Source organism: Syngnathus typhle, linkage group LG21, assembly GCF_033458585.1.
Source record: "Syngnathus typhle isolate RoL2023-S1 ecotype Sweden linkage group LG21, RoL_Styp_1.0, whole genome shotgun sequence".
Taxonomy (NCBI): Eukaryota; Metazoa; Chordata; class Actinopteri; order Syngnathiformes; family Syngnathidae; genus Syngnathus; species Syngnathus typhle.
The window spans coordinates 2763184-2788039 of NC_083758.1; the positions used below are offsets into that span (position 1 = coordinate 2763184).

Here is a 24856-nt window from a genome sequence, read left to right on the forward strand (position 1 = left end):
TTTAGAAGAGAAACAAATGCTTTCAATTTCCCTCAATTCAAGATGGCGGCGCGTGCACACCCAGCGACCTCTCTCTGTCCCGCCCGAACGGTGTTTTGTTCGTTTAATGAGTGTTTGTCCGGCAGTTTTATATGTTCGTCTCGTCGTACTGAGTCGTGCTACAAGTACAGCAGGCAGGTTCTGCTCGACATCGGCGAAAGCGAGTTTTGTGGCATTCAGGACTTTGATGCGGGGAGATTAAAGGAGCTCGGACTGCTCCGTCCTGAAGCGTCGCCGGACTCGCCTGCTATTCCTCCCCAGGTTAGGAAGCGTCGGAAGCGGTGTGCGAGGAGGCTGAAGAGGGGCAAGCGCGGGGGCGTCCGGGCCAGGCTGGCGGCCAACCCGGCTCGTGCCTTCCATTCTTCTGGCGAATGTCCGATCGCTGAACAACAAAATGGATTACATTCGCCTACTGAGATCTACGAACCGGACAGTGCGTAACTGCTGTGTGCTCGTGTTCACTGAGACTTGGTTGACCGTCAACATTCCGGACTCTGCTGTACATCTGGAGGGGCTAGCGTGCTATCGGGCGGACCGGGCCATTGTACAAGGGGGAAAATCTCGAGGAGGTGGAATACGTGTCTACATCCGTGACGAATGGTACCGGGACTCTGTAGTGGTATGAAAGTACTGCTCAACAGACGGCGCACCCTGACGGTTTCACCATCTTCGCTGGGGATTTTAATCATGCTAACCTGAAGTCTGGTTTTCCGAGGCTTCACCAGCATGTTAATTTTCCAACCTGGTCTACTCTTCACATAAAGGAGCCCCCCTACCCCATCTTGGACTTTCTGACCATATCATTGTTATGCCGCATACAGACAAATGGTAAGATGATTGGTGCGTCACTCCCCTCCTTGAAGGACATTCACACCTCCCATCTCACCCGCAAGGCGACCACGATTGTGAGTGATGTGAGTCACCCCGCTCACTCTTTGTTCGATCTTCTGCCCTCTGGGAAGAGGTACAGGAGCCTGCGCTCCCGCACCACCAGACTCACCAACCGCTTCATACTCCAGGCTGTTAGGATCCTGAACTCTCTCCCCCCTTCTGCGTAGGGTCCTGTACTTTGCGCTATGCGTTATCTGTTGATTATTTATTCATCACTCTTATTATTCATTGTTTGTGCCTTCTTGTTTTTATTTTGTGTTGTTTGCTTGTATGTATGTCGTGTACTTTGTCTTGTCACCGTAGGATAGTGGAAACGTAATTTCGATTTCTTTGTGTGTCTTGGCATGTGAAGAGATTGACAATAAAGCGGACTTTGACTTTGAACTTGATATTCATCCTTTGGACCAATAGATCATAATAGGCTTTGATTGGTGTGTTTATTCCATTAACCCACTACCAGCTGTAATTACTCAAATTAGCCACAAGACGACAGCATTGCAACAAATTCTCAGTTTAGCCCTTTCTCTCAAGTGAATTTTCTCATCCGAAGACAGCATCACGACTCAATATGACCATAAACACGTTTTGATATAATTATTTATAACACATACCAAAATGTGTGATAAAGAGAATGTGTTACGTTTGCTTTATTAGAGGAAACACAATATAAATTAAAAATATATATACTGACCGTTAGGAACAAAGCATGCACCTCCAGAGCGCGCTCATAAAGATGCTCACGTTATATAATTATTGTGTTTATTTTTACGGTTAGCAGTGGTGTACTAGTGCACTGTAAACTCAAGTGCATTTTCTAATATTTTGGCTGTATTAGAACCGAAAGGAAAGTTGTACAACCCTGCAAAGCACAAATACAATAAAAAGTTTGTTTGAACATTTGAACTCATTATAGTTTGGCTCATCAAAACAAACAAGCAACTTTCAGAACCATAGACAGCTCCAATGCATTTATAACAAGCTGCTTCGGTGTCTGAACAGATTTTAATTATGGGAATGTCAAGTTATCTGTCATGGGATCATACAACACTCAAGGGACATCTCTAAATAATATATCATTTTTTTGCGTGATATGTTTTTACGTTTTCATACAAAATCACTGGTGCCATCAAATAAAACCATTCTACAAATATATAAAATGTGATGGTGGGTTATATGCAAGATAAAAGACAGCCAGGGCTAAAACTCTCAATAATAATCCAAATATTGATCAGGTAAGAACACGACCACTATGACTTCTGATATGGATCTCAAATTAATGTGTCTTTTGCGTACAGCTGTAAAAATATATGGTAATTTCTTTTTTGGACAGTTTTCACCGTTTTCTTTGGTTACGACATTGAGAATGAGCACATTAAATGTCATTATTTTCAAACATTTACTGAAACGGTAATTGACGTCACTTTGGAGTAGCTCACAAAGCAAGCATGACAATTCTGAGAAAGACGTTATTTGTCCCATAAAATAGACTATTATGAAATAAACACATGACTCAAATCGTGTTTCTATTAAAAGTGTGTTTATTATTATTATTATTAAAAACGATGCTGAGAAAAGGAACGCACTCTCCTTTTACGCACAATTCTCCCGGGGTGGTGCGCGCGCATCGGCCTCCTTTTCCTCGCCTTTTACGCGGCCGATTTTGACTAATTTCACATCGTTTCCGTGTCACAATCGACATGAATTTACGTGTAAAACAGCCCAAACAACGACATAGGATGCGTCGTTCGACCATCTTGCATTTTGGGACGGTAACAGTGGAGCCCCCTCAAAGTCGAACAGTCCAATCCTACCTGAAATTTACGCACAGGAGAGGCGCGGCTTTCCTAATCAAACTGCGACGCGTGCGTGGGATTTCGCGTGTGCACGCGGCACGCTATAAAAGTTGATAAATCAATGACAGCGTGTAATCAAAGAAATGGCCGACCTGATTGGAGGTGCGCTGGTTGGCAAGGAGATCCACACGGGCTCGGATCCATTCCACGCACACACACGGACGGTGCGTCCACTCATAGGTGGTTAATGTATAATTTGCGCCATATGGTTCTACTTTTTTTTTTTTTTTAATCACCACGCACTTCCATCTGTGTGGACCCAACTAATGATATTCAATTAGTCACCAAACAAGGCCCCCCCAAAGTCTCGTCACCACTGCGCCACGCGTGATTTTTTTTTCTCCCCCCCGAACGGTCCGCGGCGCGCATGCATGTACTAATATTTGCTCGTCAAATATTTCCCTTGGGGACGTTTACAGCGCATTTTATCTTGCGGGCAGCGTGAGGAACATCTGTGAGGGTGATTTTGGGCCCCCCACGAGCAAGGTGCCCTCGCGCGTTTGGCCCTCCTCCGTCCCGATTTGTTGACGTTCGCAGGGAAAATGTAATAAAGGCACTCCGGGATGGATTTACGAGTGATCAAAAGCACTTTACCATATGGCACTCGTCCTTGGGGCACATTTCCAAATGTTTGCTTTATGGAAATTCCCCTCCTGCTGCTGCTTCTTCATCTCCGCACACTTGAACGCAGCACGTGGGAAAAAGATGCAGGGGTCATGTGACCAACCACCCATGAAAGAAGTTTAACATTTCATGACGCTGAAATCTTGGAATATTTCACTTTCCTCCATTTTCATGTGTCATAGGTACGGGATGAAATTCATTTTTCCAACAAACATGAAGGCATCATTTGCGTATTTTGGTTATACCTGTAATTAAGGTATTTTAAACATTTTTAAAATTCATTTCACTTTCATTTTATGGTTGCATTAAACCTAGGGAACAGGTTGAAAGCTAACATAGAAAAAAAACGTTCTCAAAAGTGCCAATAAATTTGAACTGTTCATGAATGAAAGCAGATTACCAAACAATTCAATGCACAATGGGCACCATTTGGATTACTTTTGAGAAACATGTCTGCCATTATTTAGAAAAAGTTCAATGGGGACAAGTGCTTGTCATATTAGATAAAAAGTTTTTTTTTAATACAATGAATCACAATGGGGCGCCCGTTGAGGACTTTTAATGCACGAGACAAAAAAAAGTATCAACATAAAATCTTGTGTAATCCTTATTTTGTGTTCCTAAAAACAAGTTGCGAGAGGGAAAAATGTTGCTTATATAAAAAGCACTGCCGGGAATATAAACTCATAGTGCTCAATAAAAGTTAATTTTGATACATTTAATTGTGCATTTGCATGTTGTCCAAAATAAACTGAAGGATATTTCTGTGCTTCCTTGTGGTTGAAAGTTTATTTAACTCATCAGACCAAGATGGAAATTGACATTAGTAATGGCATATTTGCATTTTGGATTTATTTTTAAAAGCACTGACAGGAATTAAAAATAATAATAATATTGTTTGTGCTCCCTTCCTTATTTAGTGACATGACAAGACTGGGAACAAGATGAAAGTTGACATTTTTGTTCTTATTTGAAGAAAGCATGTAATCTAATATAAAGGCCTCTGGCTCCAGATTGAAATAGCCAATATTGACATTTCAGGTTCTCCCACGTCACGCACACGCTGAGCTATAAATAAGATGAGGAGGCGGCTAGAGCACCACGAATCACCTGCACCTCCAAGCGGGATGTGCGGGACGCATTTGGAGCAGGCAAATCCAGGTCAGCTATACTTTGGGTCATTTTGAGAAGGTGATTTACTAGGGAGTTGATTGTTGTTTGTGTTTTTTTGGGGGGGGAGAACAGGAGGTGGAAGTGTCAATCAATTAGGTGGGACGTTCCTTAACGGCAGACCTCTCCCGGACGCCAAGAGGCGGAAAATGGTGGAGCTGGCCTCAGAGGGGGTGCGACCAAGTCAGATCTCCAGGATCCTGAGGGTATTTGGAGCAGGGCAAGAATAATTTGGGATTTTTCATTCTGATTATTTTTTACTGTTATTTGAGCCTTTTTAATTGAGTTGTTTTATTTTATTTTTCACAGCAAGTTTTTTTTTTGTATTAGTTTTAGCTTTTGCCAAATGCAAGATTATTTATTTTAAGTATTGTGTAAGAAAGTAAATTACAATTCTTAAACAAATTTTAAATCTATCTTCTGTATGAATTAAAGTAATACCAAATTAACTACATTTAAAATGAGCTCATATGCTCATGTATGACAATCATCAACTGACAGCTATATTTGTAGCAATTTTAGTTAATTTCACTTCTTCATTTTTATGTTTTAAAAAGCATTTTTGTCTTATCATTCAATTTCATTTAAGGTATTTTCTTAGTTTTTCAAGTAACAGTCGTGCCTTGAATTGAGAACATCCTTTATGAATTTTGTGACAAAAAAATGGACACTATCTGCCAATAGGTAGCGGCAGAGAACCTCACGACATCTGGCCACTATTAGTTCATGTTACTTCACTTATCAGTTCATGTTACTTCACAGTGAACATACAAGTTTGCCAAATCTATGAATTGACATTATGAAATAGAACGTTATAATTTTGCTTCAATTCCTTGGGCATTGCCAAAACTTAAATGTTGGGTCACTTGTATCTCAAGGCGCCACTGTTATTTATTTTCCCGAATTTTGCCGAAAATGTTACACGGGTATCTTTTTCAGGTGTCCACAGGCTGCGTGAGTAAGATCCTGAGCCGATACCGTCTCACCGGCCTCGTCCAACCCAAGACGATAGGCGGAAGCCGGCCGCGGCTCCTCACACCTAGCGTCATCACCGCTATCGTCCGACACAAGCGGTACAATCCGACCATTTTTGCCTGGGAGATTAGGAAGAGTTTGCTGGATACCAAAAGCTGCAATGCCTCCAGGGTTCCCAGCGTAAGTCAAAGCTTGGAATTTTTATTAATTTTCTTCTTGAAGGACATTTAGCCGCATTTTAATGTTTCATTTCATAAGGTGTCGTCCATAAACCGGATTTTAAGAAGGATCCCATTGGAGGAGGCATCATGGAGCGATCCACACTATAGGGCTGAACATAGTAAGTTCTAATAGTTTGGAATTTCACCATCTTATCAGTATCGATCGCATTTCACATGAGTTTACCTAATTTTGGGGGCAGGCACAACCAGAGAAGAAGCCATGGTGACCAATCCCAAAGGTGCCCACCAGAGAATCCGGACCACCTTCACTCCTGAGCAGAGCAAAGTCTTGGAAGAAGGTGGCAATAAATTACAAAATTCGAGTCACAATGAATGAATTTTTTTTTTTTTGTACTGCAGAGTTTTCTCATAACCAGTACGCCGACGTGTACACCAGAGAGAAACTCTCAGCCCGGATCCGACTTCCCGAGGACACTATCAAGGTAGGGGAAGAAACTGTTCTAGGTAAATCGCTAATTCCAAAATGAACTTGCTATGTCTCCATTCCAAGGTGTGGTTCTCAAACAGACGGGCCAAGTGGAGGAGGGAAGTCCAACAATGTAAGTTTGTTGAATATCAATGGAAACTTGTGAGGACACTCAAGTATTTTGTCCTTCCCAGCTGCTGTAGATCCAAAAGTGCAAGGAAGCATCCAAACTTCACAGGTAATACCTCACACTATAAAAATATGCTGGTTTGTTACCATTAACCATTCACTTGGTAGCTGTGGATTCCCACCAGCTTGGGTTACTTTTACCCAAGGTTGGGTTAAAAAAAATCTACCAAGTAGATTGGGTTGAAGATTGGATTTGGGCAGGCTGGACCTTGTCATCATTTTGGACAGCTTTGTCATACAATTCAATAAATTCAATTTAGTAATGTAACATTTTTTGAAGAAAAAAATAAAAACGTTTGACGCTCTACTTGGCTCAAGTTGACCCAGTTTTGATTTGTTTTGTACAAAAAATAAAGTTGTTTTAAAGCAAAAGAAAATTGGGTCAAATTGACCCACGTAATGGGTCGGACCAATTTTGTACCAAAATTGGGTTATTTTCAACCCATCGGTTTTGAATGCAGTGATAGCATGGGAGCCAATTTCGCTGTAACTTTAACTAATCGGTAAATAGCTGGATCAAAATGACCGAAATTGTGTAAAAAAGCAACCGACCATATTTTGGAAGTTATTTCTTGAATCCCCAAAATTAGGTCAACTGCATAACCCACCAAACTGTGTTGTTGGGCTGGTCTGTTTTTCAGCCAATTTGTGTTATTTCTGACCCAAATGTTCATTACATACACTGTAGAAATATTCATGCTGCTTATTATGCTGGCAGATGACCACAGGACCTTCGTACTACAGCACATATCAGATGTTCCCCGGTGGTTACTCAGGTTTGTAAAGTTCAGTTTAGCACTAAATTGTGATTTAAGATAGTAGGGATAATGCCAACTGCAAATTAAAAAAAAATTGAAATACCAACCATAAAGTATTATTGTATTGCTACATAGATGCTATATTAATATGAAGCTACTAACAGTCCACACCATGCCACTAACCTTTGTTGGAAAAATCGGCCCTCAGGTTTTGGGTGGTCCACGTGCATCTCCGTCCCGCAGCTTGATCAGCAGCATCCCAAAGGCTCTTCTATGTTGACCCACTACCATCACAGCGCACAAGATAAGGCCTGGACTTAACCTGGAGCACCACCTACAGGAGGAACACAGATCACACCAATCTGCCTCAATGATTTCAATAAAAAGTTATTATTGCATTTTTGGCTTGATTTCTCGACAGTCACAGATAAACTGCTACTTTTTGAAAGAATTCCTATTTATTGACACAAGTGATGGTAATAAACCACGATTGGACGACTGGACGAGCGCGTCAACGGCGCGTTTAACATCCAGAAAGACGGTAACCGCCAATCATAACGCCACGGATCATAAGCAGAAGTAGATGACATGTCCACATGCTTGTGCTAAGGAAATGATCTGTGACCATTTTTAATGTTCGTGTAGTCATCCCAAGAATAAAAAAAAAAAAGTATTACCTGGAATCCACTCTCATATTTCTTGTAGTAATCTTGAAGTTCCCTTCAACAAGACAGAAGAAATACGATTAGTACAGCTATTGTCATTTATTAAATCATACGAGCGATAGGCGATTGTGTTGCATGGCACAATTTGTTTCCTTTTTTCTTTTTTTTATTAAAATGGGAATAACAAAGTGGAACAAAACACAAAACCAAAAAGTCATAGGGCCAAAAATAGCAGCTTTTATAAAAAATAAATTCAGCCAGTTGCTGTGATGTTAAAAAATATCATGTGATATTTACAAAATTTTACACTGGGCTATGTACAACGTCGGGCAATTAAATAAGAGTTAGTAAAAAAAATGAACACTTAAAAAAATGTGTTTCTTATTTGGATCGAGACACAGTCAGTTGAGGAAACTGTTATTAGGGGCTTACCGATATGGATATTTTAACGCCGATGCAGATTCTGACTTTCGGGATTAAATTAAGTGATTGATTAATTAAAAATATATCATGAATAAAATCTCTTTTTCCTTCCTCTTTTACAAAAGAATAAAAATAATTACAGGCAGGGCTTTTGACTGATTTACATAATTTTTTCCGTCAATATTTGTTAAATTTTACAGAGAGAATAATCAGCTGATTATTTTTGCCAATTTTTTTGGTAGAGTGAACATTCTAATGTCATTATATTTTTCTTATGTTTCAAAGTGTTAATATGTGTATAATAAAAAAATTGCAAAATTCTGATTGACTTTTGCGATTTTAAGAGGAAAAATCGGCCGACCAGATCGGTTGCGCCCTAATTGTTGCTGATACATTTAAAAACCACATATATTTTAAATGTTCTGAATTGCTTTTTGCATAGATGACATATTCAACTCAATTCCTTCAAATGCTCCATCACATGAAAAATCGATCCAGATGTTGTAAATAGTAAATAGTCCAAACCTAAACCAAAGAAATGACGAATAACCATTTAACTGACAAAGTTTCCAGCCAGAAACGTCTTCATTTAGCCAGGAAACCATCAGCCTCTTTTTGTGTGTATGTGCTCATCTGGTCTTAATTAATTCCAAAACCATTTGGACCGCAGTCGACAATAAATATAGTCAAGCTACCTCTTCTCTTTTTTAAATATATCAAACATCATTAGCGGCAAAAGGAAGCGATGGGAAGGGAAGTTGGATCTATGAGACCCATAAACTCGCGTTCGAATATCCGTCCCGTTATGTACATAAGGCTTCACTTTGCATGAAAGAGAAGAATAACCGATTGACCGCACACAGCCCACCAGGGGCCACGGCAGTTCCCTCCAGAAAGCGGAGGCATGTTTGCCTTGGCGAGGGCCGCCGCTCGCTCATGCTACAAGCATTAGCACGAGAACCTCGGAGCTTGACAGCAGCATCCAACCGCACGCCGAAGCTTCTTGTCCCTTACGGACCACCGTCCGAGTATTCAAGTAAATTCCAGGAGACGATTCTTAGTCACGGTTCGCTTCACACAATCTTCATTTGCTTAGTGGAGATTCCATTTGGTAGTCAGTGATTGTTTTCCCTGAAAAAAATAACTCCTCCTTGCAAAGTTTTCTTTTTTTTTCTCCAGGCCTGCTCGGTCAGTTCGTGTCCGGGCCGGGGTAAAGCTTGAAGACTTTGTAAATCCACTGTGAGTAGAACGCCACGTTGACGAAGAGTGCCGGCCGTGACGATGCACACTTGGTGCGCTGGATGCTCACACCCACCACCACACGGCGTTCCTGCTCCTGGCACACCAGCGGACCACCATTGTCTTTCTGGAGAAAGGGGAAAAAAACAAATCAGTAAAATATGAATTAGACTACCAAGAGACAGATGTTATTTTGTCCACTTGGGGTCACTATCCTCTTGTTTTGCTGTAGCGTCAGTCAGATTTTGGGTGCATGGCTTTAAAGGCGGGGCCTTGCCCGGTGAGTGATGTGGGTGTCAGCAAATGAGATAGTAGAGTTGAGCTGTTAACCTAAGACTTAGGTCCTAAGTGAAATGAATGTCTTCACGTTCATGCTTCTAAGAATCCCATCTGCTTTGGAGCATTATGTAAAATGAATTTGCATGAATCTGCTTTATGAAATCTGCCTAGCAACAAGCAAGTTAACACTCCCTTACTTCGCACACGCCTTCTCCTCTTTTGCCTCCGGCACAAATCCTTCTTCCTCCAGCGTCCCCCTTAATCCGCGAACATTTGTCGTCGTCCACCATCGGCATGGTCACGGCGTTCAACGCCCGTTCCCGTTCCTTATCTGCATAGCACAGCGATTGTGGGAAGGCTTCAGTTTTTGAATGCGAGTGAAAGCAAAACAAAAACAAACTACCTCTGGTTTCGCCCCATCCGTACATGGTGCAGTTGGTGCCCTCGGCGATGTGACATTCTTTGACGGGAAGATGAATGGTGGTGGCTCCCTCCGACACGGGCGCGGGTCTAGAACACGCATCAATCATAGTTAGTCATGCCGCGTGGCTTGACAATGGAGCTAAGGGCGCTCACTTGGAGGAATGTTGGCAACTCACTTGGCCAGTTTCAGCATGACCAGGTTGGATCCCTCCGGGCCGCAGATAAGGCGAGATATTTTAAGTCTGGGGTGACGCGACGACTCGTTCAGGTGGCGTAATCCCACCTGTACGCTGTATTCCCTCAGGTCGGGAACGCTGGCAAACACATTCAAGAAGAAAAAATATATATTTTAAAGCACATTATAAAGAAAGAACCACAAGGCCTGGATTTATATAAAAAAAGACAGATTAATTAATTGGACACAACAATTAAAATTCATGACATTAAAGCAATGAGCTGTATTCAAATTAATTTGTCAAAGAAACCAATTAAATAAATTAATAAATAATACAGTGAGTATATTCATTCAATTAATAATAAAATAACATTTTACTCTGTATAATTATATCATTTTATATCAAAATTTAAACAAAACTCATTATTTTTATGACTTACATCAATTAATTAATATGAAAGTACATATCAATTAATACTATACATTGAATTTATAAATAAAAATACACAAAGAACAGTGAATTATTTCTGTCAGACAACAATAAAACTAATTAAATGCATTAATAAATTCAATAACTACTGTACATTAAATCAACTATTATAAATTAAGTGAAATAAGAAATCAAATAAAATGTATAACTTTCAAAAACGAATTCGATAAACACATTAAATCAGTTAACTATACATTCGATAAAGGAATAAATAATAAAATTAATTAATTCAATCAATAGTTGTACTAAGTTCATTTTGTTTTTCCTTTTTAATCACTTCACTGGGCGGAAGTACACGGCGAAACATGTCAGGTAATGCACCTAAAATAATTTGTTTGAGATAAAAGCGGTTCAGAAAATGGTTGGATGGATAAAAGAACCAGTTAATTCAATCAAGTCGATAAACACTAAATTATATTAATAAATCAATCCCAAAAATAAAGTTTGCAAATCAAGCATCAAAAGTGTAAATGATGTAATACAGGTGAACAGAATACGTGACTTAAATTTTTTTTCTTCGTATATATACATATATACACACCACCAATGGTTTACAAAAACTACCCTGTACTAAAAATTGGTTGACATTTGCCCCCATTAAAGCCTAGTAAACGGGATTCGTCAAAAGTTCGTACCAGGATGTGAAGCACTGCTGGTCCGTCAACACCCAATCTTCTCTGATCAAAGAACCTCCACACATATGGATCTTTCTGGAACAACAGCAGGAAACAACACAAGATTATTTAACTCACGGGAAGTTGAAAACAACAACAGCAAAGCCTCTCACTCTCTCTGGATGCTGACAACCCAGCTCCCATCCGCCCCTCGCACGTGGTGGCCCCCGACGATGCGAGTGGTGATGTGGACAAAGCATGAGATCTTGGGCACGGTCGGTGCTGGACCGGGTGGCGTTTGCGTCGCTGGATGTCACCAGATAAGAGAGGCACATCACCACATGGGCTGCGGCAAGCCGGTGGAAAGCGGGTCAAACTACTCACCGTTTGGAGGTGTGGCTGTTGTGGAATCACCTGAACAAAGCAAACAAAGCAGAGCATGTATTTCCAAGCAATTTTTATTAAATACATTTCTACCACAAAAAATTAACTATTTCATTTGTTTTATTTATTCATGTATTCATTACTCACAGTGTACATATGATTTATATCTATTATACGATAAATAGTAAATACTTAATATTTATATTTATTTATCGTATATATTAATTTTTCTACATGAAAATTCACTGTGAACCAAGAAAGCTTTATTGTTTAAAGTTGGTCTGCGTTGCAGTCCCGTCCCTTTCTTAATTTCGGTTTCAATTGTGTCCTCTGAAGGTCGCTGTTTCGATTTCTTCAACAAAAATCTCGTTAGACAGAAGTTCACGACTGATGTGCAAATTTACTTTCAGACTTGTTTAGTTTTGTCGCCAATAGGTGTGATCGTGGAACTAATTCCAAATCCAAGCAATAAATTAATTACGATGATTGATGTTGTCTGCTACTCAGATGAGTTTCTCTGTCAGTCGGACTGACAAGCAGCAGTGTTGCGCGCTACATTGTTAACATTCTTGGCAGCGAGCGGGGTGTACAGTGTACTTGGCTAGCGGACTGTAAACATCAGGAGGCTGGCAGAGCTTTACACATCGCGCACACAACGAGAACTTCTGGTTTCCCAGAAGAAGCCTCGCAGCACAAGATGCTACTTGTTACACTGGCGGCGTATCTGCTTTCTCTGATAATTAGCCAGGTGGCCGAAAGGTGTCAAAACGCACCCGACACCTGCTTGCTCTTTATTTTTCGCACATTCCTAACATTCCCAAACACAATCCCGGCAACAGAGGCCTTGTGTGCTTTTTGGGACCCAATGTGCTGATCGAGCACAGATCAAACGCTTGGCACCTGGTCCAAAAAAGCGGATTTGTGGGCAAAACGCAAAGCCGGCCCTTGAGGCCCTGCCGAAGTTCCCACGTCGTCCGTTCTAATCAAGCCCGATGACATCACTGACCTTTCCCTTAGTTACGGTTGCTAAGGCGGCCAAGCTTTCCAAGCTGACATGAGAGATACGGCAGCGTGCCTGCGAAGGTTACGGTCATGCGCCGTGTCAAAGTGACAAGGAAATAATGCAAAACAAATCAAGATGGACGCCAAGGCACTTCAGATTGCAGAGCAAGTCAACCATCAACAAAGAAAGGACAGCAGGCGTAAGACCGCTTTGCATCATAGACACCAGAGAACATGTTGCGAGCACTAGCACCAAGCTAACTTAGGTGGCCAAAGACAGAAAGTAGGCAACATATTAGCGGCCTAACGTTCGCATTTTGATGACTAGCTAACACGTCAGTAGCAGTGAGCTGAAGGAACAGGCAAAAATTTTCCTTTCAGCCTCGCCAAATGTGTAGTTCTGTGTTGCCGCATGATTGAGGGGTTTGCATTTTAAAGGCTAATTAACGTCAACACAAATAAGGATGTGCCATCCACTCACAGGGTTTCAATTTGCAGTAATCCCAAGCCAGGCGAGTGTTCGGGTCAGTGTAGCACCACGGGCCATGTTTGTCCCGGTCAGGATTTCGGCAGTAGTTCTTGTCCAGCCCTACATGGGATAGTGTAGAGTGAGAATCCCCGCTGTAAAACACACAAATATAGATGCTCATGTTCTGTTTGTTATTTGGCAAACAGTGGATATCACAAAACACACACACTGCACGCTGAGCGGCCACCGTGGGGCACAAAAGTCGCATTTCAATGACTGCGGCGCGCCCGTACAAGGAAACGGCGGGTTTGGCCAACAGCGCTCATGGGACTTTGAAAGTATGCGCTCTCAGACCGCCAGGAGCCACGTCTTCCACGGTTCGCACTTGGAGGAATTCCCATCCAAGGAGCGCGCGAACCCTGTTCTCGCGGGTCTCCTGAAAAGCCATTACTGGATGGGACCGACACACACATACACACGCTCACGGAAGCACGGCAATTTGTCAAGAGGTGAAGATAATTTCACTTCCCAGGAGGATGTTAAACAAGCCGTGGTGCTTTTTTCCTTCCCGGGACGACCCCTCACCTCAAGCCGGGCTAGACTGGCTGGCGAGGGGCGCTGATTGGCTTTGATCTGCAGCCCCACGCCAAGCACTTCCCGCGGGTCAGGGGTCTGCTCTGGAACATGTCCATCTTCCCGTGCCGTTTTGGCTTTTAAAATTCCTGTAAATTAAGCCATTCCAACCTGGAAGCGTCAGGAATAATAATTGGGCTTAGCAGTGACCCCTGAGGAACCCCTAATTTCCTCCGATTTATTTTTTTGCTGTTTGTTTTCAAGGCTTAGCTCCATTCATATGAAAGGGATTTTCACATGGACAGAAAAAGGGGGGGACTTGTCCACTTGTCAACAAACACTCATCAGTTAGCAGCGAAGAATGTTCCTCCCTCTCTCGAGGAAACATTCCCAGTGTTTCGCCGCTTATGTTGGCTCTGAAATAAGCAATAGATTTGCACAAATGTAACGGGCACATGGCTAGCCTTGTTAGCTTAGCTGGCCAAATACTTATACCATAAAATTTGGGTTCACGAGCTAAGCGCTCCATTGACTATGGGGTCGGTTGATTATCTCAAATTTTTCTAAACATTCCTTCAATTGTTAAATCATAATGAGCTTCTATAAAGCATGCATTCAGAGAGCAAAAAAAAAAATCACAAAATAAATCAATAACTGCCACTTTTCTCACCTGTTGATGTGAAGGGACCAATTGGCGCAAGGAATCCCTGAGCGCGTGACAGCTAAGGTGCCCCGGTACGCCTCCCCGTTGTCCTCGTAGCATTCTACGGAAGAAGAAAACTTTGTTATTTCAAGTACATTTTCCTTCCCAGGGGGCCGGCAATCGGGCTTTCTCCTACAACGCCTAATTGCAATCAGCGAACGCGAGTGTGTGGGCTCATTCGTGAGGCGTGCTGTGCTCGTTTTTAAAAGTCCGCCGAGTGTTCTCAAAGGCAATAAAACATTTGAAATGGGATCAGAGCACGTGTGGTCTGCTTCAACAGAAAGCAGACAAACATGGGAAGTGACAGCGCTATCAAAAGTGTGTTGCTTTAGGCCTTCTGGGAAAAGGCTCCTCTTAGGCTGCGTTCAAGAATCCTGGGAAATTTGCAAAAACATGGAATTCCATGGTGTGGAACTAACTAAAGTATCACAACAGCATGTCCGACGATCGCCAACACAAGGTATCGATATTAGCGGATTTTTAGCAAAAAAAAAAAATGCTAATGAGAACGTATTGTAATATCCCACAAAAGGTCAAGGAAAGACAAAGCCTTTACTGAACACATTTAAGAAAAATATTCTACGTAATATTAATAACCACATTCATAAATGAGCTGTCACTCAACAAGCAAACTAGCTAATGGTTAGCCATTTCATTAAAATCCACAAACTGAGGAAAATAGTGTGGAATAAGACATACTATATCTCTAAAAAAAATCAGCTAGCGATAATCATCCATCCATCGATTTTCCAAACCGCTTAGTCCCCACGGGGGTCGCGGGTGTGAAGTGCTCAATCGGCCTAATAAGCATGTCTTTGGGATGTTGGAGGAAACCGGAGTGCCTGGAGAAAACCCACGGAGGTCCGGGGGAGAACATGCAAACTCCACACGGGGAGGGCCGGAAGTGGAATCGAACCCACACCCTCCTAACTGCGAGGCGGACGTGCTACCCAGTGCATCACCGAGCCGCCCGCTGGCGATAATCAAATCATTCTAAAATTTTCGCTTCAGCCCATAAAGAATTTAAACGAAGCATTAATGTATACACAAGATTTTTTTTTTTGCTTTCAATTTATGATACAACATGGAAATATTTTCAAGTTTTTTTAGAAGTGAATTTTTTTCCAGATTCCTCGCACATGTCAGCACGTGGCGGACACGTTGTAAGCGCTTTGCTCGAGAGTGATTTACCAGTTTTCTTGGCTGCCTGGGCGTCACACCTGGGGATATGCGTGCAGTTGGCTCTGCGCTGATTGGAATCGCTGGTGAAGCACCATGGGTACTCTGACCCGTCTGGGTTGCGACAGAAATTGTCACGCAGGTCCCTAAGAGAGACAAAAGCAAACATAATGACAGTATACAAAAAGACCATCATTTATCTGTTTGGCGTGGCAACAGTCAGAATAAAAAGACCCTTGAGAGAGAGAGAGGCTTAGCTGAATCCAAGATGTCAGGCCAAGGGGTGAGGAGGGGGGGGGGGGACGAGGGCGCATTACTCACTTGCATTTGAAGTTGTCTGGAAGAAAGAAGTGCTGGTGGGGAAACTGCGAGTCCCAGCGCTGACACGTCACCCCTTCAGGAGTTACGTTCATGGTGCCGCGGTACTCTCGACCCTTTCCGCGGACGCACCACATCGTGGCGTTCACATCTGGATCCTCCCTGGAGTCAGACTCTTAAAGAAAAGAAAACAAGAAAAAGGAAGATATTAATCCTGACAAGAATGTGCCATGTTTAAGATGGAGACAGATGATCAAAAACAGTAGCAACCCCCAACCCCCCACCCCACCACTGTTCTGTTTATTCATAACACTGACAGACGCCTTGCATTCTTCCACACCGGGACATCCGCAACAAGACCTTAACTCAAAATCTAGTTCATATTAAATATTCATGATATTTGGGGAATTTCTAGCATTAGTATCGCATTTGTTTATAGCACAGTGTGGCCACTGTTATCATTTCAGTAGCGAGCCAATCTTTCTCACTTGGGAATCCACAATAACAAGAAGACATTTAACCCTTAAGGAGGTCCCTTAAATGTTCAACTGCAAAGACTTTTGTTTCATAAATAATTGACGTCGACACAAATACATAGTACACACTTTTATACTTATACAGAAAAACCGTAGCGAGGCCAAAAAGTGTCCTTTTCATATTAAATCGTAAATGTCACAGGAAATGTTCGTGTTTTGTTTTAAGAAAACACAAATGTTACATTTATGACATCCAACACTTTGAATCTTCCCATTGTGGGAATCTTTTGCTTTGAAAGCATCCTAACAACGAAACGATCCTAAACACATTCAGGTGGAATTCTTCCCCCGGGATTTCTGTCTGTTTCTTTAGCCTTTGACAAATGAGACGAGAGAAGATGAAGGAGGCGAGGTTGTGTTTGGGGAGGAAAAAAAAAAAGGATTCTTGATGTAACGCATCCCAGGCAGCAGCACAGGTCGGTGGTTTTTATCTGTGCGAGGGCCGCCATTGAGGGATGCACACATCTGGCCACAACGCCCCACCCTGCCTGTAAATCATTAGACGCACTGTAAAGTCAATGCATATGGACAGAAACAAAAAAAGGATGCTCGCCTTTTGTCTGTTAGCATATTTCACTGAAACTAATTCCGAGGAATCTTTGTGTTGCGAATGTTCCCATGACTCCACGGGCTCATCTTAAGGTCAATGTGATACAATTTTCTAATGCCACAAACCTTTTGCTGGTGTTATTGCAAAGATTTTCACAGTCTAAAGCAAAATGGCAAAATAAAAATGTCTAATAAAAAAAAAAGGAAATGTACTTCATCTTCAAAATGTACTCGCAAACAACTACCTAAACAATTAAAGGATTTAGGTTTATATTTTACATAATCCCACTAGCTAGCAAACTAGCTGACTAGTAAATTTTCCAATTTTATAATGAAACCAACCAATTAAAACTTTGACATTACAACTAGTAGAAAAACTCCATAGAGATGAAGAGATGTGCTCAATTTTATGTAGGTTTGCTATCTACCTTACAAGTTAAAACATTTTTAAAAAGCCAATTATTTAGACTAGCCATTAGCCAAGTAGCTACGAATAAAACTATAACACCTAAAATGTGAACTCCACTGTACTACCCGTCCATGACAAGCCAGTTTTTAGCATGACTATGCTAACGAGCTAGCAAGACTCTAAACAGTTCCCTTGTCCAATAAAACAAGAGGGCTCAACTCACCACAACAAAACATTCAAATTGAGAAAACAAACATACTAACACCACTTAAACAGTCAAAACCAGCAAAGAACCAGCAATACTTTCCGTCGCCATTAATCCACAAGACCCAAAACCATCGTCTCCCCATTGTCATTAGCGCTCACTGATCTCCTAATACCTTGCTAACAGCAGCTATTTGCAGACTTGAATCTGGCCAAGATGAATTGTCGACAAAGCGCGGAGGAGGATCCGGGAGTGAGCGGAGCCCTTACCACACATGGTGATGTTGCAGTACTCCCAGGGAGTCTTTGGATCCATGGTGTGGCACCACGGACGGAGGCGATTGTCCGGATTGCGACAGTAGTTATCTGTCAAGCCTTTGTCCCTGTACCTGACCAGGAGATGAATGGCAGAGGTTAAAAACTGCAAAACCAACAGCGACTATTTTTTGTCGATATTTGTTGACTGACTTTTTGGGCTGGAATTTGTGTTTGTGGGGTCTGGTGGAGTCCCATCGTTGGCACTCCTTGCCGCTCTCGGTATGGTCAACTTTGCCCCGGTATTCCTCACCGTTACACGTCATGCACACGTCTGCGGACATCATTGAACCGCACATTTATTTATGGTTAAAACACAAGCCCGTATCACTTCTCATTTGGTGCGTCTTACCCTCCGAACACTGCGGCACGCCACACTCCTCGGCCCGTACGTTGGGATCGGTGGTATAGCACCACGGACCACCGGGGTCGTTGTTGGGATTCCGGCAGAAGTTCTCCCTCAAGTCTTGCGTTGGGTACCGATCAGGATAAAACCTACAAAAGGGAAGTCGACAAAACAACTGTAAGCTTCTAAAATAAATTTCAGGAAGCCGCTGGGTCAGTGTATACATGAGGGTGTTCCGCTCTCGCTACCTAGCAAAATAAATCCAAATCCCATTTGCATGAAAGCCGTGGCTACAAGATTAAAAACTGTTGCAATCGAATGCAAAATTGGTCATTGATACTCCATTGCTTAATGAGCGCTACCTGGTGCTCTCTCATGTGTGAAGGAGGCTGACAGGACCAGGAGCAAACCAGCAGCGTAGAACGTGATGTGATTGATCACCCACCGTGACACGCATTTGCGTGTGCCCCTTAAAAATAATCCCCACTTCAGTTAACTGGGCGTATTTAAGGAGCCGTTAAAGAACAAGGGTTAGGTGTCAAACCGGGATCTTAATGTTTACGGAACTCTGTCTTCTCATAGGATATCTTCAATCTTTTAACAATGCCAAATATGGATACACCTTGTCCAGATGTGTGGTGGAGCTTAACAGGATCAGGAACTGCCAGCACAGACCGCCAAGTGATAGCTCAGCCAACGTGACCCGGATTGCACCTTTTTGCATGCAGCCTCAAATGTAATCCCCCTTCTGACGAGTGAGCGTGGTCAAGCCACAGTGAAAGAGCAGAAACCAGAAACGGGCTTGCGGAAACAACATTTTACATGGACAAGGTGTGGAAATCAGGATATTTTGACGATCCGGACTGACCGTGAACTTCTAATACAAAAAAAAACAGCAAAAGTCTACGGATTTTTCCAGCCTGTCAGCAGGTTGTCCGAACACTCTACCCTCAGCGATGACTCCTTTCCTGGGGGACTTTACTCTAACCCTGCTCCCCCTCCCCTTTCATGCTCCGGGGCTTACATAAAGCTCCGACACTAATGCACGACATCATTCAACCCAAAACAAGGAGAGACGCGATGGGGAAAAAAAACAACCAAAAAAAAACCGCCACTAAAATTTCACCCCTGTTTAGCGACGCGGCACCAGAACCCAAAACATCTGCTTTGTGTTAAACCTCTTTATAATGTCAATATTTTTATGTCATACTCAAGTATATAATAAATTGTATTACAAGGTAATACACGGTACCCCACACAAAAGAGGTCGCATGTGGTGAGGAGTCCATAAAAGCCTGCCGCATTAAGCGCGAGTTAGCCGTAATGATGTTGCGCTAACAGATGTTAGCCAGTTACGCCTTCAATTTATCTGGCTGCCAGAGTTGGTTCACATTCGACATACGCTATGTTTCTATGCGCACATACTTTCTTTGAACGCACTGGCAAGGCACGACCAAAGCGATGCATGCCTGCAAAAGCCACTACGGGTAATATTTACGACTTAAGGTACGGTATACTTCATAAAGTCGGGCCTCTGGAGTAGTAAAACAAGTTGTGACTCTGAAAATGACAGCTGAGAATGACACTGAAGAAGATCGATGTATGGGTTTTTACTTGTAGCTTCTATGACACATTTTTGAAACGTTAGCGTGTTTACCTTGTGAGACGAATGTAAAAAGGCTTACGTGAAAAATGCCACTTGGAATTTTGGATAAGATGAAATCCAGGTTAGCACATACATTTAGCATTGCTAACTAATTCTGACAAATTCATCCAGTATTAAGGTTTAGAACTGTAGCATTTTGGCTAACATTGTTATGTTCATATTTAAAATGCAAATTCAGTAATATTTGTCATTGTAAGACGGCTGATTTTGGACAGTTACGAATGTTCAATACGGGTCATTTTTAGGTGCTGACCACCTGGCGTCCATGTGAATTTGCTGAGTTATATGACCAGCGTTATGAACAGGCAGAGAAATATTTCACCCTCCATGTAGCGCTGGGCGTCAACATGCACTTCCTCAGACAACATGGTTCAATTCCCAAGGTCCAAAGGACATTCCTGGAGGGAAACATTGCGAGAAATCACCCCTGTTTGCCGTTGTGTCTGATCAAGCATGAAGAAAATATGTCGGGAGCTTTGACGCGGCGGTGCAGCGGAAGGTTAGGTCGCCCTCGACGGCACTAAATCCCGTCAAAATCAGAGGCGCTGTGTCTGATTACCATCTGGAGGGATCGCTGACTAAAAGAATTTACGTTTCATTGAGGGGAACCTATCTCCGGGTTGGCGAGCTCAGCTAACAAATGTCGTTTAATGTCATTTTTATTTAGCAGCACTTCAAAACACTGTCTCCCTGCGGCACGGGATTAATGAACACTGCTAATGAGAAGTTGGCACCGAACCATCTCTAACGCAAATAAACTTAAGCGTACATCACATGGCAGAAGGGAAAACATGAAGACTTTCTCATTGTCCATTGCGCAATGAAATTTTGTTGAGGACGCCTCAGCCCATTGACGCAAACAATGAAAAGACAAAGAGAACATTTATGAAAGCAAGTTATTAAACTATTACAACAGTAATAAAAAAAAAGCACACGAGTGTCTGTATAAAACGTTTGGTACATCGATAAATGGTGAGAAAAGAGGGAGCCAGTTTTTAACCCATAGTGAGCGCTCAAGAATTGTTTTAGTGCCATCATGGTCAAATTAACATAGCAAGAGGACGCAACAGTAAACCAAGACGACAGATTGATGGGCTATGCGGTTAGCATTAGCCTGCTAGCCCTTGTTTGTGAGATTTGAAGATCGAAAGAGGCTGCCAAAGATGCAATGATGTTGGCAGATGGATTTTGTATGGAAAAGATTCTTAGAATTTTCCGCTAACATTAGCTTGCTAGCGCTCTAGAATCAAGGATGAGCATTATGAATGTCAGAATTTTGACTGTAAAAAAGGAACAAGTTACGATTTTTTATAAGCTTTTTTTACAACTCCGAATGTTCGTCACATTTGGAGTTGTAAAAAAAATGGAAAAACTCCTGACTGGCAAAATAAATTCGCATCTATGAGGTGCGGATCGGCTCTACCTTGTGGTGGCATTGAGAATTACAGCCTATTTATTAATTTCACGAAAAAAAGCAGTAAATAAATAATGATTTTTCTCCCCAACTCTCAAAGATTTTGGTATTTGCCTGCAGGCACAAATTTAGCCGTGACTTTCCGACATTTTGAAGGTATAAAAGGGAGGGAGTACTTACGTGTGTTCATTGATGTTATTATCAGACCAGGCTTGACACGTTATGTTCGACTTGGTCCAAGACCTCCTCCCTCTGTAGTTGTCCTTGGGTCCCATGATACACTCCCTTATGTAATCTGAACAGAGTGGAGTAAAAACCACTTAAGAGTCCCTTCATATTGCATTGTCCTTATATTCTGGACGATTTTCCCGAACATATTTTGCCATTGACCATATTTGGTCAATTAGAGCTTTTTATCTTCTGCCCACAACAGCTCTCAGGGTTCATTAAATGTCACCAGGGTTGCTGGTAAGGGGGAGTTTCCGCCAAATTCTCAAGCACTAGATTCCACAGGCCGCACGGCGCTACGACTGTAAACAAAGATACTTTACGGGCTTGTTTACGCGTCACTGCCGAGTGTCCTTTTCAAACGCGTTTGTTGTGACAACATGCTCTTCTACATGTGTTGGTGTGTTTCCCAAAACGCAAAGAGTCGTGAATTAACGTCACGTTGAAGGAGCCAGATTGTTTACCTTTCTTTTCATACAGCGTGAAGTTGGCGCCGGCCTGCTTCTGTGCGCCGTGGCTGAACCGGTCGAAGGGGAGCAAGTGGCATTTCCTGTTGTGTTTGTGGAAGTTGAAGGCCCTGCACACAGGAAGATGTTAGAAGATGAACGCCTGATTTAAAAAGAAAACGAAAACGGACCATGACTAGAAGTGCCGGACTATCACCTGCAGTTGAAGTGCTTCTTGACTTTCTTGCACTTGTGGGCGCAATGTTCCTGCGAGCGACTGTTGCGCACCACGGGAGACTGCGGGCACTCGGCACAGACCAGCAGGTGGTTGTCAGACTTTTCATAGCGTTGCAAAGACTGTCTGCTCTTTCGACAGTCACCTGATGGGAGAAAGACTGCAATCACGTTTCTAAACGTATCACCCAAAACGTTTTTTACAACAATTTTGCTTCACTTCATTAAAACTATCATAAGTCGGGATGGTTTTTTGACACCCCGCAAAAATAAAAGTTTAACAGTAACCTGTAAACGGCATATCAACTTTTTTTTGTTTTTAGCAGTATTGACGAGAATATGAAGAAGAAACTTTCAAAGTTTTATTTGTGTAATTTTTCAAAAACAATCAACTCATTCACTGCCATTGACGGCTATAGACGTCATAAATTGAAAAGGCCACTTTATCAGATTATTTGCAACTAGTAGCAAATTTACAATTTTTATTTTAGACAAAGGTGAACTTTTATTCAAAATTGTATAATTGTTAACTCTAAATTGTTATACTCCCTCGCAGAGTTTCGCTCGAAAGTCTAAAACGCTTTCCAAATGTTGGATGATAGTCAAATTCGACCAAAACACTTTAAAATGATTAAAATGAAATAAATCTTGCATGCATTCCGATTTCAGATCAAAGCAAAACATTTATGAAAACCGTCCAATTTTTGGCCCCAACTCTTTTAAATTCCGACCAAATTTACCGTTTCTGGAACAAAATTCTTTGTTAAAATGTGAGAAGGAGTCAATTTGGAAGCTATTATAGTACTTAGCATGATGTATTCCCTCGTAAAATCTTGCGAGGAGACATGGCACGAGTAAACGCCGTAAAAGTGACAAGCAACTTGAAACACTGCCATCGCTCTCGCTTCATTCCGAAGGCCTCGGTTTTTCAGCCGCATGAAGAGAAGCAGCGTAAAGACAACGTGTGGAGATGAGGGGGTTCACAAGGAGGACACCGCCATAATTTAAAAGCCCAAATCCTCCCGTGTTCATTTCCACCTGCCGAGCGGCTCCACCTTGTATAGAAACCGGGCTTTGGTTACAACGTGCGCTCGTTTCACTTTACAAGCGACACGAGCGGTGGTAGCAAAGACGCTTAGAATTTTTTTTTTTTTTACTTTTGACGTGCTATTAATGTTTGGGCTCGAGTGCAGCACATCTGGCACTCATCACAGTGTTGTTGCAGTCCTCGTGTCTGGCCAGGCCCGCTCAATTAGATTTCACTTAAGCTCTTCCTCACACTCGGCAAAGGTCTAAAATGCACTTTGCTGTGAGCGAATCGCATGGATCGTTGAGGGTGGGCTGCGCTGGGGCCAATAAATGGTGGGACCGATACAGCTGTTATCAATGATGTCAATTATGATTCCATTCCAGTGGGATTCAAGAGAACATTAAATCTTGAAATATGAAGGGCAGCCATAGTGATTTACAGAATATATTTTTTATATAATTGATGTCCACAAAAAACTTACCAATTTTTTATCAAGTATTTTCTAGATGAAAATATTTTATATATGATACAGTCTACAGACTAAAAATTATATCCCCATTACACCAAAATGTCTTTCATCAGGTTTAAGATCGGCAAAAATTACCCTGGTTAAATTACAGCGCCACCTGTTGCTTTGGTATGTACTTGACAGCCGACAAGTGGATCGTGATTTTATTTAAGGGAGCGATTTTCTGCTTTTATGTAAGAAATGAGAGCATCCTCATCTATTCTAAACTTTAGTGCTGCAATGCAAATTATGCTGGCATGCAATGATAAATAAAAGGAAATAAGAAGGCCTCTTGATTTGACTCAAATATTAAATCTTTGTGCCAAACACTCATTAATTGCTCCAAAAACAAACTCTCACTTTTAAAGTCATCAAATGTCATGCTGCACTGGTGCGTCAGTCAACGCAAAAGTCCACTGGAAAAACCGCTGATTTAACACTTTCAGTACACTTTTAAAGATCACATCGATACACGCGCGCAGGAAAACACACGCGGGGAGGCGAGCATATAGTTGCCCATGATTCGGCATCATCTTACCTGCATCCAGCAGGCTGAGCAGCGCGCACACCAGCGCCTGGTAAATCCATACGTGCGTCCTCATGGTGGACTTGAGCGGGATATGCGTGGGCAGCTTCTTGCGCGGAGTGAGACACACTTCGGGATGCTCCAATGTAACGTCCTGCGTGGCCGACGTCCGCCCAAAGACTCGCTGGTAGCGTCCACGCGCGTCCACGGTTCAACCCGCCCACTTCACCAGACTTTTTCTACCAGAGGCGCCTGTCTGGAGCGCGAGTCAAGCGCATTGACGTGCATGCTGGCTCAAGCGCTGTCCGGTGCTTGCTTTCAAAATAAAACCAATTTTCGGTTTAAGAAAAGTCACGAGAAAT

General features: G+C 42.2%; 2 protein-coding genes across 2 annotated transcripts; one reads left to right on the forward strand and one right to left on the reverse strand.

Annotated features, from left to right (window-relative positions):
* Positions 1-2450: 2450 nt before the first annotated feature.
* On the reverse strand, positions 2451-24759 carry hgfa (hepatocyte growth factor a). Its single transcript, XM_061269122.1, has 19 exons — positions 24507-24759; positions 22414-22576; positions 22215-22327; positions 21703-21817; positions 18449-18591; positions 18250-18370; positions 18052-18170; positions 16087-16258; positions 15778-15911; positions 14554-14647; positions 13323-13462; positions 11840-11869; positions 11629-11761; positions 11477-11551; positions 10353-10490; positions 10157-10263; positions 9951-10084; positions 7825-9601; positions 2451-7481 (listed from the first exon to the last, which is right to left on the reverse strand). Exons 1-18 carry the CDS (start codon positions 24568-24570, stop codon positions 9425-9427), a joined length of 2172 nt encoding a protein of 723 aa, XP_061125106.1. The 5' UTR covers positions 24571-24759; the 3' UTR covers positions 2451-7481; positions 7825-9424.
* pax4 (paired box 4) lies at positions 4439-7766 on the forward strand. Its single transcript, XM_061269123.1, has 10 exons — positions 4439-4568; positions 4653-4783; positions 5517-5732; positions 5811-5892; positions 5974-6072; positions 6134-6216; positions 6285-6333; positions 6395-6438; positions 7108-7165; positions 7356-7766. Exons 1-10 carry the CDS (start codon positions 4487-4489, stop codon positions 7466-7468), a joined length of 957 nt encoding a protein of 318 aa, XP_061125107.1. The 5' UTR covers positions 4439-4486; the 3' UTR covers positions 7469-7766.
* Positions 24760-24856: the final 97 nt, after the last annotated feature.